This window comes from Anoplopoma fimbria, chromosome 24 (genome assembly GCF_027596085.1).
Source record: "Anoplopoma fimbria isolate UVic2021 breed Golden Eagle Sablefish chromosome 24, Afim_UVic_2022, whole genome shotgun sequence".
Classification (NCBI taxonomy): Eukaryota; Metazoa; Chordata; class Actinopteri; order Perciformes; family Anoplopomatidae; genus Anoplopoma; species Anoplopoma fimbria.
The window spans coordinates 545,047-564,017 of NC_072472.1; the positions used below are offsets into that span (position 1 = coordinate 545,047).

Consider the following 18,971-nt stretch of genomic DNA (forward strand, 5'->3'; position numbering starts at 1 on the left):
TAATGGGCGGAGCGAGGACACTTCCGGGTATCTGGACCGTTTACTTGGCTGAATTCCTGAACTTGTGTATTGGAACAGTACTTGGGCACTTCCTGACGTTTCACAAGTTCACGAGGACACAAGTACAGAGAGTTCACATATTGAGAAACGGCCCTAATTTACCTCCTAGTTCACTTCCTGGTTTTGGTGCTCTGGTTACGAGCGGGTGAGCTAACTGACGTCAAACAGCAGCATTAGTTAATTTCTGTTAGCTGGCTAGTTAAACATTAGCTGAAATTAGCTTGCTGGCTAATGTTAGCTTAGCTTGTGGCCTATAGTTCAATTCAGTTTATTTTGTATAGCCCAGAATCACAAATTACAAATTTGTGATTCCTCAGAGGGCTTTACAATCTGTACACATGTCACATCCTCTGTCCTTCGTCTATAGTAGGAACCAAGTGGACCAGTGAAGACCTCCACCTGATTAAAGCCGTAATATGTTACCGACAGGACGTTTATTCTCAAAATCTTCCCTCTGACTGATGTGAAGAAGCTCATTGAATCTGCTGAAAGCTGAACTCACTTGAACACAGTGTGATCACAGCAGCACCTGGTGGACGTCAGAGGAGCTCCAGCGTGTTTTCACAGAATCACAGTGTGTCTGTGTGCTACTTCCTTTGGCGTCCTGTTGTTATTGTTTTATTGAAAACTGAAGCCAGCTGACTATGCTAAGCTAGGCTAACCCCATCCTGTGACACTGTTCCTTTAATTAAAACCATAAACGAGTGTGAAGTGTTGTCATGAAGCTGATAATTTAAGTGAATGAATAAAGTGAAATGTTTCCGTTTCCCCGGCCTCGTTCTTCACAGGAGGTGCACTGTGCTCCTCCTCTGTAGCCATGGCAACACTCAATTATTTTGGAAAAACAGAGACAGAGGAACGTTTTAAATCTAACAATCAAGTTTTACTGCAAAGACAAAAGTACTACCTTTATAAAACAGCATTATAGTGAGTAATAAACTTCCACAGGCAGCGACGGAGAGCTGAAGGAGGTGAGTGAGTGAAAGCTTCAAGATCAAACCTCCATGAATCCACTCAGAAATCACCACAAACACATCCAGACCCATAACTGCAGTTTATTCTGACTCTAGTCACTCCAACAAATACTCATTAGAGCACCACATGTGTATTATGGCTATTTCAGACAAACCACAATATACAAACAAACACAAAACGTCTGTTGCAATTATTGTTTTTCGTAGTAATTTGCCTCTGCACTATACTTTTGCTCTGGTTTATGCTTTAAGATGCTTGTTTAAGAAAGGAGATGCACTTATGACTTCTGGTGACTAGTAGTTCTCTTGAATACCTATGTTGAATACACTTCCTGTAAGTCGCTTTGGATAAAAGCGTCTGCTAAATGACTGTAATGTAATGTGATTATTCTTATTACTATTATTATTATTATTATTATTATTATTATTAATTATTATTAAATGTCATTATTATTTACAGTTACCAGAAAACTATTTATTTTAGCCATAATAACTGGATGATTTATTTCTCACGTTTTATTCTGAAAATCTTACACGGCATAGAGCGATAAATCTTGTCGCTAATACCGGAACTTGGGCTTCTCGTTTCTGATTGGGCGATCGGAGTTACGCTTACTTTGACCAATGAAAGAGCAGCTATGTTCTTATATAAAGCAGGCTTGCCGGTGGGAAGTATTTTATATCGTTCAACTCAACGAATATAATACAAGATGTCTGGACGTGGAAAGGGAGCAGGAAAGGCCAGAGCGAAGGCGAAGAGCAGGTCCTCCAGGGCCGGCCTCCAGTTCCCCGTCGGCCGTGTCCACAGACACTTGAGGAAGGGTAACTACGCCCAGCGTGTCGGTGCCGGAGCTCCGGTGTACCTGGCGGCGGTGCTGGAGTACCTGACCGCTGAGATCCTGGAGCTGGCTGGAAACGCTGCCCGCGACAACAAGAAGACCAGGATCATCCCCCGTCACCTGCAGCTGGCCGTCCGCAACGACGAGGAGCTCAACAAGCTGCTGGGCGGAGTGACCATCGCTCAGGGCGGCGTGCTGCCCAACATCCAGGCGGTGCTGCTGCCCAAGAAGACCGAGAAGGCCGCCAAGAAGTAGAGACGACCCGGCTACACACACCCACACAACGGCTCTTTTAAGAGCCCCCACATCCACTAAAGAGATCAATCCTTTATTATAATAACTCATAATGAAGATAAATCAATAGAACTACCGCAATAAATAGATTTACTGCACTTTATAGTCTGTTTCAACACTATTCCATAAGATTTACAGTTTATTAATACAAATGGAACATTACAATGATTGCAAACTAATCCAAAGTGAAGAGTTGTAGATAAAGAATCAAACATTTATTGAATGGACAAATGTGTGTGTGTGTGTAATTGACAACAAAACCACATGTAGGAACTTTATATACAACACAAATAAGGGTAATACAGAGTGAATTGACAACAAAAGGCCCTATTTAAAATTTAGTCAAGTTGATATATATATATATATATATATATATATAAACCCCAAATTGTCTGTCATATCATTTTACTTTTATACCTGACATTCAGAATCACCTCACTCCTTAATGTTATTTACTTATCAGGAGAAGTTTAACAAGAATAAGGAGGATTTTATTTGACATAAACAACAGAATATGTAACTTATCTGAAATGTTGTAATATCTGTTTTAATAATATCAGATCTAACATTTTTGTGAATCACTTCCATCATGTTACAGAACACAAAAAAGAATTATTTAGTCAAACCTGTAAAATGTTATTGATTATTATTATAAACTATTTTAAGTTGAAAATAATAAGGTAATCATTTAAAATACAAAGTTATTGTCCTCTAAACTGTGAAGGTACCACATTAAACAAAACTAAAATTACAATTAGTTGAGTGGAATAAATCATTAAAATAGCATGAATAAAACAGAAAGTTTTACATAAATAAAAGACTGATTGTTGCTGTATGTTCATTATAGGTTAAATATATATATATTTAAAAATATATATCGGTTATATATGTAAATTTGGCAAGATATATTCAAATTGATATTATTTATAGAAGCAGATGAGTGGATTCTTAAATGTAGACTCATAGAAAACTAGTTGTTCACCTTAAATAAATTATTTTGGGTTTAACGTATGTAAAGCACTTTGTAAACATTGCTTTTAGAAAAGTGCTATATAAATTAAAATATTACTATTAGTATTAGTAGTAGCATTATTATAACCAAGAGAAATTATGGTCAAACCTACAGAAATGTGTTCCAAGTTTTTATTAACCATAATTATACTATGAAGGAATAGTTTTTGTGAAATACCCTTCTTCTTCTTGCTAAGAGTTGAGAAAAAAAATATTGTTATTCATAAGACTTCAGCCAGCAGACTGTTAGTTTAGATTAGCACAAAGACAGGAAACAGCTAGCTGGCTGCATCAAATGGTAACAAAATCCTTCTAAAAGCATCTCTAACCTCAGTTATTAACATCGGGTAAAATAAGTATTGAACACGTCACCATTTTTCTCAGTAAATATATTTCTAGAGGTGTTATTGACATGGAATTTTATCTGTAAAGCACCTCTCACAACATGAAAGTTATTCTCAAGAGAAACTAATCCATAACATACGGGGGACAAGAAGCTAAAACAATAAATAAAATAATAAAATCCCCCAAAACGGAGATAAAAAATATGATCACTAGTAACAAAACAAGTTGATAGTGGTTAAGAAACATTTTAAGATGTAAAAAACAAGTGAGAGATATACAAAATAAAAAGGTGGGATTGATTAAAAGCATTAGTGAATCCTTTCTGACTGGACCTCAGTGAATATTAATTCAAACCTCTGTCATAGAAGCTGTAGTGTTTGTTTATGCATGCTCTCAGAGTTATCATTGTTTAACTTTGTATAAAATCACAAACATTTTTAATTTCTGCTTTAGTAGAGTCGCTGGAATTTGTTTTAATTTGTTTTTAGGAAAGGCTGATAGACGAAACACATTAAGACTCAAGTTTTCTGCCAAAAGGAGCTCAAGTTTTTACAGAATTTCCTCCAAAACAATGAAAATAAAAGCCGACTGAAGTTTAGTTTCCATCCTCTGCTGTTTTGCGTATAATAAATATAATAAATATAGACAGCTGGTCTTTGCCATTAAAGCACCACAGAAGAAGAGGAGGAGATTCAAGGTGGTTAAACTGGTGTGATGCGTTCAGGTGAGCTCAGCAGGACGAGCACGAGGCCGATTGGTGATCAGTGTTCGTCAATAACAGTGATCAGATCATGTCGGATCATTAGCTCTGTTTGTTTTACTGAGTGCTGTAACCGGCCAATCAGCAGTAACCATAAGTAAACACGCACACACACACACACACACACACACACACACACACACACACACACACACACACACACACACACACACACACACACACACACGCACACACACACACACACACACACACTACACACACACACACACACACACACACACACACACACACACACACACTAGAATGGGTGGTGAGTCCCCACATTGTGACTGTGTAAACAGATTCATGTCCCCACAACATCAGTAATACAAACACACACACACACACACACACACACACACACACACACACACACACACACACACACACACACACACACACACACACAGAGGAGGCGCGTCCAGGTGGAGGTGAAGGTGTATAAATAAGGAGGAGGCCTTCTGTTCCTCCTCACACATCCAGATCTCCGCTGACCTGCTACTGCTCCTCTTCATCGTCTCCTCCTCCTCCTCTACAGGTGAGATGCTACTCCTCCATCTACTCCTCCATCTACTCCTCCATCTACTCCTCCTCTATCTATCTCCCTCCATCTACTCCTCTATCTACTCCTCTATCTCCTCCATCTACTCCTCCATCTACTCCTCTATCTACTCCTCTATCTACTCCTCTATCATGGCGTCTTGTTGTGTATATATATATATATATAACTGTATATTTATATGTATATATATATATATATATATATATATATATATTTAACTGTATATATATATATATATATATATATATATATATATATATATATATATTAACTGTATATATTTATATGTATATATATATATTATATGTGTGTTCTCCTCCTCCAGCATGGCGTCTCTGTGGATCCAGTCCGTGTCTCTACTGGTCTTACTGGTTCTGTCGAGTCCCGGCTCTCAGGCGGCTGCTGGTCCTCAGCACCTGTGTGGGTCTCACCTGGTGGACGCCCTGTTCCTGGTCTGTGGAGACAGAGGGTTCTTCTACAACCCCAAGAGAGACGTGGACCCTCTGATGGGTGAGACCAGCACCTCTGTAGTACTTTACATAGTACTAATACTATAGTATTACTACTACTACTGTAATACTAATAAACACTCTAATACTAATAAACACTGTAATACTAATAAACACTAATACTAATAAACACTGTAATACTAATAAATACTGTAATACTAATAAATACTGTAATACTAATAAACTAATACTAATAAACACTGTAATACTAATAAATACTGTAATACTAATAAATACTGTAATACTAATAAACACTAATACACTGTAATACTAATAAATACTGTAATACTAATAAACACTGTAATACTAATAAATACTAATACTAATAAATACTAATACTAATAAACACTGTAATACTAATAAATACTGTAATACTAATAAACACTGTAATACTAATAAACACTGTAATACTAATAAATACTGTAATACTAATAAATACTGTAATACTAATAAATACTGTAATACTAATAAATACTGTAATACTAATAAACTAATAAATAAATACTCTAATAAATACTGTAATACTAATAAATACTGTAATACTAATAAATACTGTAATACTAATAAATACTGTAATACTAATAAACACTCTAATACTAATAAATACTGTAATACTAATAAATACTAATAAATACTAATAAATACACTAATAAATACTAATACTAATAAATACTGTAATACTAATAAATACTGTAATACTAATAAATACTGTAATACTAATAAATACTGTAATACTAATAAATACTGTAATACTAAAGACAAACTAGTTTTTATACCTGAAGCTTCAGCTGTCGCCATCTTTGATGTGTAGAGAGTACTGCAGTAAAAGTATTAATACCACTCTGTGATACTACTGTGAAAGAGTAAAAGTACTAATACAACAAAGTCAAATGTCTCCGTCACAGTACAACTATTAAAACATACAGTACATTACATTAGTACATACAGTACCAGTGCTCTGTTCAAAGGGAAGTACTTATACCACTCTGTGATACTACTCTGTTACAGTAGAAGTACTAATACCCTAAACCCCTCTCACCTGTCTCACCTGTCTCACCTGTCTGACCCCTCTCACCTCTCTCACCCCTCTCACCTGTCTGACCTGTCTCACCTCTCTCACCTGTCTCACCTCTCTCACCTGTCTCACCTGTCTCACCTGTCTGACCTCTCTCACCTCTCTCACCTCTCTCACCTCTCTCACCTGTCTCACCTGTCTCACCTGTCTGACCTCTCTCACCTGTCTGACCTCTCACCTCACCTGTCTGACCTCTCTGTCTGACCCCTCTCTCACCTGTCTGACCTCTCTCACCTCTCTCACCTGTCTGACCTCTCTCACCTCTCTCACCTGTCTGACCTCTCTCACCCCTCTCACCTGTCTCACCTCTCTCACCTGTCTGACCTCTCTCACCTGTCTCACCTGTCTCACCTCTCTCACCTGTCTCACCTGTCTCACCCGTCTCACCTCTCTCACCTGTCTGACCTCTCTCACCCCTCTCACCTGTCTCACCCCTCTCACCCCTCTCACCTGTCTCACCTGTCTGACCTCTCTCACCCCTCTCACCTGTCTCACCTGTCTGACCTCTCTCACCTGTCTCACCTGTCTCACCTGTCTCACCTCTCTCACCTGTCTGACCTCTCTCACCCCTCTCACCTGTCTGACCTGTCTCACCTCTCTCACCCCTCTCACCTGTCTCACCCCTCTCACCTGTCTCACCCCTCTCACCTGTCTCACCCCTCTCACCTGTCTCTCTGTGAACCCTTGTTGGTGTTTAACAGGATTTAGATTCTCTTGATAAACATGAGGATCAGAATATTGATATTTATTTATAAACGGAGGGTCAGGAGCTCCTCCCCCGTAGACCGGCACACCTGAACACCTGTCTGTCCCTTTGTCCCGTCAGGTTTCCTCCCTCCTAAGGTTGGTGGAGCTTCAGCGGCGGGCGGCGAGAACGAGGTGGCCGAGTTCGCCTTCAAGGACCAGATGGAGATGATGGTGAAGAGAGGCATCGTGGAGCAGTGCTGCCACCGACCATGCAACATCTTCGACCTGCAGAACTACTGCAACTCATCTGAAATGTTGTAATATCTGTTTTAATAATATCAGATCTAACATTTTTGTGAATCACTTCCATCATGTTACAGAACACAAAAAAGGAGAATTATTTAGTCAAATCTGTAAAATGTTATTATAAACTATTTTAAGTTAACAATAATAAGGTAATCATTTAAAATACAAAGTTATTGTCCTGCACTTTATATTCTGTTTCAATGAACAATATTCCAGAGTTTAAAACTAACTCAATTCATTAATACAAATGGGACATAGAGAAATTAACATTTTAGTTTAGATAGTTTATCATATATGATTAAGTGCAACATTATTATATGAACGTCAACAAATTTCCATTATATATATTAATTATGAAAGATATGTATTTTTTATATGATAAAGATGAAACTGAACTATACAGACAATAACTATCAAATTAAATTAATATACGTTAGTAATTCAAAAAGTAAAGAACGTAAATGAGCGAGATGCGCTCTGGCCCCGCCCACTGCAGTAGCGCCATAGTCCTCTATTACGTCCGCAGATGAGCGTCACATGAATTACAACTTCTGCTTTCTTAAAGATTTATGCGTTCAACAACCTCATTAAATTCACATGAATCTCTGGATGAACTGCATATCAATTAATAAGACATTTCTAATACTAGTGTATTTTAATGGTAATGTAAAGAAAAAGGTTGCTGCACCATAATCAAGGAAAATTCAGCTTTATTTAGAAAATACCTGACACTATACAGAACAATAAAATGGCAGAAAGCGAATATTTCTGAGAGAAAACTCTTTAATGATAACACATTTACTAAGGTGTTAATAATGAATACATATTAATATAAAACAGTTTAATTTAACCAAAGGTCAGTTATATGAGGCTGTCAATGCTCACTCTGAATAATAATACTAAACTATAAAAGCAGGAAGACACAAATTATCATTAAAATCTATAAATAATAAGCAAGAAAAAGGAAAGATATGAGTGGAGTAATGTGAGCTCGACCGCTGAGTTTGGCGCCTCTCACTAGGCCCCGCCCACCGGAGCAGCGCCATCAGTCCTCTATTACGTCCGCAGAGGAGCTTTAAATAGAGAGGGTCGTTCGTCTTTCTTCTCATTCGTTCTTAACGATCCAAACCTAACAGTCTAACAATGAGCGGCAGAGGAAAGGGCGGTAAAGGACTCGGTAAAGGAGGCGCTAAGCGTCACCGTAAAGTTCTCCGTGATAACATCCAGGGAATCACCAAACCCGCCATCCGCCGTCTGGCTCGCCGCGGCGGAGTGAAGCGTATCTCCGGTCTGATCTACGAGGAGACCCGCGGTGTGCTGAAGGTGTTCCTGGAGAACGTGATCCGTGACGCCGTCACCTACACCGAGCACGCCAAGAGGAAGACGGTGACCGCCATGGATGTGGTGTACGCCCTGAAGAGACAGGGCCGCACCCTGTACGGGTTCGGAGGCTAAACACCGGGACTCGACCTCAACACAAACCAACGGCTCTTTTAAGAGCCACTCACTCCGTCTAAGAACCAGAGGTCCTCATGTTGTAGTTATGTGTAAGCAAGAATATTATGAATGTGTCTTAAAATGAGCGTTGCCCACAACAGAACACATATAGATTAATACTTGCAAGTGATTCATTTCTATTATTCCAACTACTTGTATGTACAGTACATTTTTCCATTCATCCTTCCTTCAATTATATGAAGTTTGCCAGTGCTCGTATGCTGAAAAACAGCCCCACACCATGATGTTCCCACCTCCAAACTTCACTGTTGGTCTGGTGTTTTTGGGGTGATGTGCAGTGCCATTTGACCTCCAAACATGGTGTGTATTATGGCATCCAAAGAGTTCAATGTTGGTCTCATCTGACCAGACTATATTCTCCCAGTATTTCACAGGCTTAATGTTGTGCAGCAAACTTTAAACGAGCTTCAACATGCTTTTTCTTCAGCAATGGAGTCTTGCATGGTGAGCGTGCATACAGGCCACGGCGGTTGAGTGCATTACTTATTGTTTTCTAATACTTTTTCCCTGTCATTCCATTTTATTACACATAACTTAATTTCTGAACTTATTTGTTTGGTTTTCTTTGTATGTATGGAGTACTTGGGTTGTTACCGACATCTGGTGAAAATTCCATGTCAATAACACCTCTAGAAATATATTTACTGAGAAAAATGGTGACGTGTTCAATACTTATTTTACCTGATGTTAATAACTGAGGTTAGAGATGCTTTTAGAAGGATTTTGTTACCATTTGATGCAGCCAGCTAGCTGTTTCCTGTCTTTGTGCTAATCTAAACTAACAGTCTGCTGGCTGAAGTCTTATGAATAACAATATTTTTTTTCTCAACTCTTAGCAAGAAGAAGAAGGGTATTTCACAAAAACTATTCCTTCATAGTATAATTATGGTTAATAAAAACTTGGAACACATTTCTGTAGGTTTGACCATAATTTCTCTTGGTTATAATAATGCTACTACTAATACTAATAGTAATATTTTAATTTATATAGCACTTTTCTAAAAGCAATGTTTACAAAGTGCTTTACATACGTTAAACCCAAAATAATTTATTTAAGGTGAACAACTAGTTTTCTATGAGTCTACATTTAAGAATCCACTCATCTTCATCTGCTTCTATAAATAATATCAATTTGAATATATCTTGCCAAATTTACATATATAACTGATATATATTTTTATATATATATATATATTAACCTATAATGAACATACAGCAACAATCAGTCTTTTATTTATGCTATTTTAATGATTTATTCCACTCAACTAATTGTAATTTTAGTTTTGTTTAATGTGGTACCGTCACAGTTTAGAGGACAATAACTTTGTATTTTAAATGATTACCTTATTATTTTTTTAACTTAAAATAGTTTATAATAATAATCAATAACATTTTACAGATTTGACTAAATAATTCTCCTTTTTTGTGTTCTGTAACATGATGGAAGTGATTCACAAACAACATTTCAGATGAGTTACATATTCTGTTGTTTATGTCAAATAAAATCCTCCTTATTCTTGTTAAACTTCTCCTGAAAAGTAAATAACATTAAGGACTGAGGTGATTCTGAATTTAAGGTATAAAAGTAAAATGATATGACAGACAATTTGGGGTTTATATATATATCTCAACTTGACTAAATTTTAAATAGGGCCTTTTGTTGTCAATTCACTCTGTATTACCCTTATTTGTGTTGTATATAAAGTTCCTACATGTGGTTTTGGATTAGTTCGCAATCATCTGGTAATGTTCCATTTGTATTAATAAACTGAGTAAGTCTTAAACTCTGGAATAGTGTTCATTGAAACAGACTATAAAGTGCAGTAAATCTATTTATTGCGGTAGTTCTATTGATTTATCTTCATTATGCGTTATAATAATAAAGGATTGATCTCTTTAGTGGATGTGGGGGCTCTTAAAAGAGCCGTTGTGTGGGTGTGTGTAGCCGGGTCGTCTCTACTTCTTGGCGGCCTTCTCGGTCTTCTTGGGCAGCAGCACCGCCTGGATGTTGGGCAGCACGCCGCCCTGAGCGATGGTCACTCCGCCCAGCAGCTTGTTGAGCTCCTCGTCGTTGCGGACGGCCAGCTGCAGGTGACGGGGGATGATCCTGGTCTTCTTGTTGTCGCGGGCAGCGTTTCCAGCCAGCTCCAGGATCTCAGCGGTCAGGTACTCCAGCACCGCCGCCAGGTACACCGGAGCTCCGGCACCGACACGCTGGGCGTAGTTACCCTTCCTCAAGTGTCTGTGGACACGGCCGACGGGGAACTGCAGGCCGGCCCTGGAGGACCTGCTCTTCGCCTTCGCTCTGACCTTTCCTGCTCCCTTTCCACGTCCAGACATTTTCTAACAGTTTATTTTTGCGTAGTCAACAGAGAACTATGCTGACTCTGTCTGGACACTGGCTATTTATAAAAACCGAGGCGTTCTTTGATTGGTCACAGTGATCGTCCAATCAGAGAAGAGCTCAGATCGAGTTCTTGTATTTGCGAGGTGTTTCAAAATAAAACCTGACGCATTAAGTCAGGAGTTGATGGAATATATTCCACATTGCCCACCATGGTATTAGTTCTCTGTTTCTCTGTAAGTTGCTTTTGTATTTTTGTATTGATTGGTGAAAGTGGAGAACAAAAATGAGTCCCTCTTATCGTTAACTTTACAGAAACCAAGGGATGAGGGTAAGATACAGTAATGTAAACGCAGACAACATTTCAAAATAAAATGTAACAGATTAAATCAGAATGTATGTCAGATATCCCAGGTTAATAAAAACAACAGTAAACAAAATAAATGTTACAGCATTAGAAAAAAGTTCTCTACATATGTAATGGGTTAGTGCAGACACAAAAGACCTGTATCTCTCATTCAATAAAAGAAAACTGGTGAAATCTCATATCGTACCATCCTACATCCTAAAAAAGGACTTATTTAACACCCACAAATTAATATCACTCTTAAAACAAACATACTAAATCTTCAACAAGTCAAAATTCAAACGAAATTCAATGACATTGAACTACTTGTACTACATGTATATAGTTCATTATAACACCATATAATAATGTACTACATACAGTATGAAGTGTTTCATAAGACCATATCATAACATCCTTCATGTGTCTTGTTGTATGTTTTGTCTGTTAGGATTGTTGCTACTTGTTTTGTTTAAGAAGGATGTAGAATTAAGTAGATTGTATATCTGGGAAATGATCAGAGTATTAATTACACAACATGAACTTAATGTAATGCCAGTGTGTATTTTACATTTGCAAGGCTGAATTTTTTAATTGAATTTGAAGAAGTTTTATAAGGAATACATTATAGAATAATATGGAGTTAATAAACTGCAATTTGCTTTAATTTCTCCTCAACTAAAACTCTTAAGAACCCTCGTTTAGTGATAAAAGCATTAGGTGTTTTTTGCTGAATATAATTGTGATGGTACTTCTACTACAGTTAGTATTTACTAGTATTTGCCCCTTACACTGAAAAATGTATTGTCAATGTATATTACATTAAAGAAGAGTAATTATTGTAATTGTCTGAGTCTGTTTACTCAACCAGCCTTGTTCATGTGGCTAATAAACAATTTAAAAATGTATCATACCAGACAAATTCAAGTAAGAAATATCCTACATGGAGACAAGACAGTGTTCATGAGAAGTGGGAAAATTCTGTAGTTTCACAAATTTATTATTCATTTCTATAGTGTCTATGAAGAGGAACCTACACGACAGAAAGTATTTAGAGGCAATTATGATTATCTTAAATAACAAAGTTGTGTTAGAAACAGGCACCATGTTTACAGACAAATAACTTTTATAAACATTTGTAATAAACTACTTTTAAGTCTCCAGTTTAACGTTTCTTTTTTTGTGAAGTAGTGAAGAAAAATCCCTTCGGATTAAAGATGTGGTTTCAGACTGCATAGTAGTTTTTGTTCTGTTTCCCTTTGCGTCTACGGAGGTTTGACCTGATAAAGACTTCCTTTATTAATAAACATACGAACACTTTACATAAACTTAATTTTGGATGAGAATCATGCCAATCAATCGATAAATTGTTTGCAGTTAGATTAAAATATGCCAAGACAAGGTATCAGATAACTGTATTGTCTAGAATTAGTATTATCTTTGTGGTATATCAAACTCTGAGAAAAATACCAAGAATACAAATTTACAAATCATTTCTAAGATTTATAAGTTTTAATACAAATTTAAAGACATATTAAAAGGCAAACTGATGGTCTATACCAGCCATTAATAACAAATTATTTTACAATCCATTTTTGTATCTATATTTATAAAGGGTCTTCAACAGAATCAATACTTATTTAGTAGCTTGTCTGCTGAATCATAGATCAAGTTTCTGCATGTATCTCCATCGACTTCAAATTCTATTGGTCTTTTAAACTGAATATAAAGTGTCTCTCAGATTTTGAGTTGTAATCAAACTGTTGAAAGTTCAAGATTAGTTTTTATCTAGTTTTTGTTCTTTTCTTGTGAAAAACTGCAGACTGACTTAATCATATTTAATTGTCACTGGTTTGTTCCTGCATTATTGTAATGTGTGATTTGTTCATGTGCAATGATATTTCATGTAGCACATTGTGAATATTATTGATATTACTGTGACCAGTGATAGTAATGTTACTGTGTGGTTTCTGTGCTCAACATAAATCTGACTACAATAAGACTTCAGCTCTTTTTATATAATGTTCTTCATTGTTAAGCAGAAAACTTCTTGTTTCAAACTCAACATTCGTTTATTAAACGTTGTTGAGAAGTTGGTTTATATTAAAAACTGAAACCTGCCAATGTTTACTTGTTGTCAGAAAATGAAATAACAGACAGCAATGACTGGATGATTTTAGTAAAACTTAAAGTTAAAAATTCCTTAAATGACTATTGACATATGAAGTCATTCAAGTGGTTATTAGAAGGAGTTGTGAAGAAAATACAGCATGTCAACATGTGTAAATGTTGTGAAATGTGCACAAAATGAGACAAGACTTCATTCTGTAACTCTGTTTTCTTCTGGGTTGAATAATTTTGCATGTTTCTATAACAATATATCATGTTTATCTCTATACAAACTCTGATCAACAATCAATTCTATTAACCTACCAAAACATGATTACTGCATGATCAATACTTATCATCCAGTTCACCTCTGTGACATAAATAATCAACTGTACAACGATTACTTTGTCTAGTCGCGAAAACAAAGCTCAGCCAATCGTGTGCGAGCAACAGCACAGCCTCATTTGCATAAGGCGCGAATAAATAGAGCGGCCAGCACGGAGGCAAGTTATCAGTTTTGATTGAAACCTAAACAGAGAGAATCATGCCTGCTGAAGTCGTGAAAGCGCCCAAGAAGGGCTCAAAGAAAGCCGCGTCTAAGGCCACCAAGACCGGCAAGAAGAGGAGAAAGTCCAGGAAAGAGAGCTACGCCATCTACGTGTACAAGGTGCTGAAGCAGGTCCACCCCGACACCGGCATCTCCTCCAAGGCCATGGGCATCATGAACTGCTTCGTGAGCGACATCTTTGAGCGCATCGCCGGTGAGGCCTCCCGTCTGGCTCACTACAACAAGCGCTCCACCATCACCTCCAGGGAGATCCAGACCGCCGTCCGTCTCCTCCTGCCCGGCGAGCTGGCCAAGCACGCCGTGTCTGAGGGCACCAAGGCCGTGACCAAGTACACCAGCTCCAAGTGAAGCTGCTGCTGGAAGACCTCCACCTCAAAGGCTCTTTTCAGAGCCGCCCACCTCCTCTAAGACACGAGTTCCTCATGAATTATTTACATTATTATATTAGTATTATTATATTCAATATTAAGGTTTTGCCAAAACTTTCTCTATGTTTTTTTTTAGACATAAATTGGAGTAGAACCATAAAATGTGTCATGTACTGGTTGAGTAAATGGTCAAAACTCCACAACTGGTTAAATTTGGTAAAACTGGGTTCTCATATACACAACATTTGGCAAAGGAATACATTATTTTTGAATAAGAAACATGAAATAAAAAGCTGTTGAACTGCGTTCAGTTATTAATCTATGGGAGAAGATATTACATTAATACTGAGACACGAGTTCCTTTTGACGCATACAGATGTTCAGTTAAACGATGCAACCAACTAAAGCATTAATCATAAAGAAAGCCAATGTCACCATGGTTCACAGGTCCTTTATGCATATATATATGTGTGTGTGTGTATGAAGCTTTGAGTTGACTCTGGCACTCAGTATTTACAGGACACAACCCATTATAACAAACTCAATTCTGTTCATCTTTTAAAATGAAGACATTGTAAAAAATAATGTCTTCATCTTTACACTTCACAATATTCCAAAAACCAGTTACTCCCATGTACACTAGTGGTTTCTGTATTCAGTCTGCCTAGGTCAGCGCACAGAATGCAATTGAAACCAATTTATAAGTTTGTCTTAAAGAAAATGCTGCAAACTAAAGATGAGCCACCCACCAAATCTACTGAGATATTTTCATTTATTTATATATATAACTTCATTACTTTAATGAGATTATAACATACACAATGGGAGAATATACAATTTGAAGATTATAATATATTCTTGATATATTGGTTGCCCACAGATGTTGTAGTTTTAAACCAATAGCTGCCTTTATCCTGCATTGTTTTTATGAAGTTTTGTTCCTAGGGCCATAAAGTAACTCAAAAATACAATATCATTAAATAACATAGAAAGAAAGCTGTAACATTGTACCATAGAAGCTATAGATGAGTTTCTGTTCAATTGATATAACAGGTATATAAAGTATTATTATATCATGTATCCTCATACTATGGTACATACGTCTTTATTTAGTTATTTTAGTGAGTTTTTCTTCAAAAATCCAGCAACATTAGACACTTCTTGGTTATGATGTGAATACAATCTTTTCAAAATAAACTTATGTCTTAACAAAAAACAACTTAATTAGGTTAAGGACACTAAAAAACTTAATTGGGTCAAGTATGGAAGTTACGTGACAAATAAAACAACAGTGATATTCAGGATCGAAAAGTGATCAAAGACAGGTTTAAGTGTTGCACACAGACATGTTACTTTATTATCTGGATGTTTTAATTGTCCAAATAAACAAACAAACAAACAAACCACATTTAAATTTGAAGTCCATAGTGTATTTTTAATGAATTGTTTGTATAGTTCTTCCCATATGATTTTATAATGAGTTGATTTTCAATAACTGTAATACATCTACACCCGAATTTCCCCCATGGGGATCAATAAAGGAATATAATAATAATCTTGAAACATACAAATATAATTTCCCTCCCAATATCCATATTGTTGCTGTGTGTTTTTTTTTGCAATTCATTTTATTTATATCTCGTTTGAATAAACTGTTATAAGTGCTCCTGGCACATCAGTTTTATTTCTGTTATCTGGATTACTGCTGTTGTATGTGTGTGCAAATAGATGATAATTGTATACAGTATAAAGAACATAATTCAATATATATAATATAATATGGTTTTAAAATCACAAGAAATGTTTATTTAATCTGTTACATCTTATTTTGAAATATGGTTGATGTTGACATTACTGTGTCTCACCCTCAGGCAGTGGTTTATGTGAAGTTATTGATTTGAGAGACTTGTTTTTGTCTAACATTTTACAAACAAAACAAAAAATGCAGGCTAATTACAGAATAAATGGCATATCTTGAATTAACTTCTGGTTTTAAGCCGTCATCGGTATAAACGAAACCCTTGGTGGTGAATACAGAAACTTTGATCGAGGATTTGAGCTCTTCTCTGATTGGACGAACAAAGATACGTTCATTTTGACCAATCAGAGAGCAGCTCAGTTCTTATAAATAGCCGGTCTTGTGGTCAGGACGATACATTTCTCTCGTAACTACCGAAGAAATAAACTGACTACAAGATGTCTGGACGTGGAAAGGGAGCAGGAAAGGTCAGAGCGAAGGCGAAGACCCGCTCTTCTCGGGCCGGCCTGCAGTTCCCCGTCGGCCGTGTCCACAGACACTTGAGGAAGGGTAACTACGCCCAGCGTGTCGGTGCCGGAGCTCCGGTGTACCTGGCGGCGGTGCTGGAGTACCTGACCGCTGAGATCCTGGAGCTGGCTGGAAACGCTGCCCGCGACAACAAGAAGACCAGGATCATCCCCCGTCACCTGCAGCTGGCCGTCCGCAACGACGAGGAGCTCAACAAGCTGCTGGGCGGAGTGACCATCGCTCAGGGCGGCGTGCTGCCCAACATCCAGGCGGTGCTGCTGCCCAAGAAGACCGAGAAGGCCGCCAAGAAGTAGAGACGACCCGGCTACACACACCCACACAACGGCTCTTTTAAGAGCCCCCACATCCACTAAAGAGAGAGACTCATGTTTATATCTATTAATAGTAAAAGCCCACATGTGAACATCTACAACATAACATATACACCTGTCCATCTCAACAAAAGGGGTGTTTCACAATAGTATTGAAGTAATTTCAACAACTTAACTTGTACTGTTTCATAAATCTCAATTCATATAATTTGAGATGAATTTCTTTAAAACTTCTCTACTCAATACTATAATGGTATACATTTAAATCATTAAATGAAAATCAATCTACTCTTTGAGGGTTCATTTATTAGTCATATTTATATTTCTGTGTGTTTACGAGGTTCCTTATGTCTAAAACAGTGAGATGTTCCTGGATTGTATTAAATCTAATCTATCAGCACAACAGTCTTCCCTCTTTAAGGTTAATTAAAGGACAATTTAAGAGTGATTTCATCCTACTGGTGGCCTCTAATGTTCATGTTTATGAATCGAAATGCTTTGTTCATTTCAAACATAAGTGGGTCCAAATAAGTTATTCATACATCTAAGTTATCCATTACTATGTTTAGAGATGTTCAGTGTAATTTTCTGCAATTTATAAAAGTATATGGATAAGTTGTGGATATATACTGAAAAGTAATTCTAAGCATTCTTAAACAAAATTACACTGCCAAGGAAGATGTTTAATATACAACCACAGAACCCTCACCTAAAAATCACAGATGAAATGAGACAAAAACATCCTACTCCTTAAGGGTTTTCTGTTGTATATACAGCGGGAAAAATAAGTATTGAACACGTCACCATTTTTCTCAGTAAATATATTTCTAAAGGTGCTATTGACATGACATTTTCACCAGATGTCAAGAACAACCAAAGTAATCCATACATACAAAGAAAACCAAACAAATAAGGTCAGAAATTAAGTTATGTGTAATAAAATGGAATGACACAGGGAAAAAGTATTAGAAAACAATAAGTAATGCACTCAACCGCCGTGGCCTGTATGCACGCTCACCACGCAAGACTCCATTGCTGAAGAAAAAGCATGTTGAAGCTCGTTTAAAGTTTGCTGCACAACATTTAGACAAGCCTGTGAAATACTGGGAGAATATAGTCTGGTCAGATGAGACCAACATTGAACTCTTTGGATGCCATAATACACACCATGTTTGGAGGTCAAATGGCACTGCACATCACCCCAAAAACACCATACCAACAGTGAAGTTTGGAGGTGGAACATCATGGTGTGGGGCTGTTTTTCAGCATACGGCACTGGCAAACTTCATATAATTGAAGGAAGGATGAATGGAAAAATGTTCTGAGACATTCTTGATAAAAATCTGCTGCCATCTACCAGGATGATGAAGATGAAGTTGTATATACAGCGGGAAAAATAAGTATTGAACACATCACCATTTTTCTCAGTAAATATATTTGTAAAGGTGCTATTGACATGACATTTTCACCAGATGTCAAGAACAACCAAAGTAATCCATACATACAAAGAAAACCAAACAAATAAGGTCAGAAATTAAGTGTAATAAAATGGAATGACACGGAAAAAGTATTGAACACATGAAGAAAGGGAGGTGCAAAAAGGCACGTAAAGCCAAGACACCAGCTGAAATCTATCAGTAATTATATTATATTATATATTTACTGAGAAAAATGGTGACGTGTTCAATACTTATTTTA

At 37.1% G+C, this 18,971-nt stretch overlaps 3 protein-coding genes across 3 annotated transcripts; 2 read left to right on the forward strand and 1 right to left on the reverse strand.

The window, feature by feature from the left end:
- Positions 1-8,562: 8,562 nt before the first annotated feature.
- LOC129113268 (histone H4) lies at positions 8,563-9,007 on the forward strand. Its single transcript, XM_054625483.1, has one exon. It carries the CDS (start codon positions 8,566-8,568, stop codon positions 8,875-8,877), a length of 312 nt encoding a protein of 103 aa, XP_054481458.1. The 5' UTR covers positions 8,563-8,565; the 3' UTR covers positions 8,878-9,007.
- Positions 9,008-10,838: 1,831 nt separating this feature from the next.
- Positions 10,839-11,280, reverse strand: LOC129113254 (late histone H2A.L3). Its single transcript, XM_054625470.1, has one exon. It carries the CDS (start codon positions 11,278-11,280, stop codon positions 10,897-10,899), a length of 384 nt encoding a protein of 127 aa, XP_054481445.1. The 3' UTR covers positions 10,839-10,896.
- Positions 11,281-14,266: 2,986 nt separating this feature from the next.
- On the forward strand, positions 14,267-14,712 carry LOC129113260 (histone H2B 5-like). Its single transcript, XM_054625476.1, has one exon. The coding sequence runs from the start codon at positions 14,284-14,286 to the stop codon at positions 14,653-14,655; it is 372 nt and encodes a 123-aa protein (XP_054481451.1). The 5' UTR covers positions 14,267-14,283; the 3' UTR covers positions 14,656-14,712.
- The last annotated feature ends 4,259 nt before the right edge of the window (positions 14,713-18,971 follow it).

Coding starts and splice junctions, on each gene's coding strand:
- LOC129113260 (XM_054625476.1), top strand. CDS start 14,284: ATGCCTGCTGAAGTCGTGAAAGCGCCCAAGAAGGGCTCAAAGAAAGCC.
- LOC129113254 (XM_054625470.1), bottom strand. CDS start 11,280: ATGTCTGGACGTGGAAAGGGAGCAGGAAAGGTCAGAGCGAAGGCGAAG.
- LOC129113268 (XM_054625483.1), top strand. CDS start 8,566: ATGAGCGGCAGAGGAAAGGGCGGTAAAGGACTCGGTAAAGGAGGCGCT.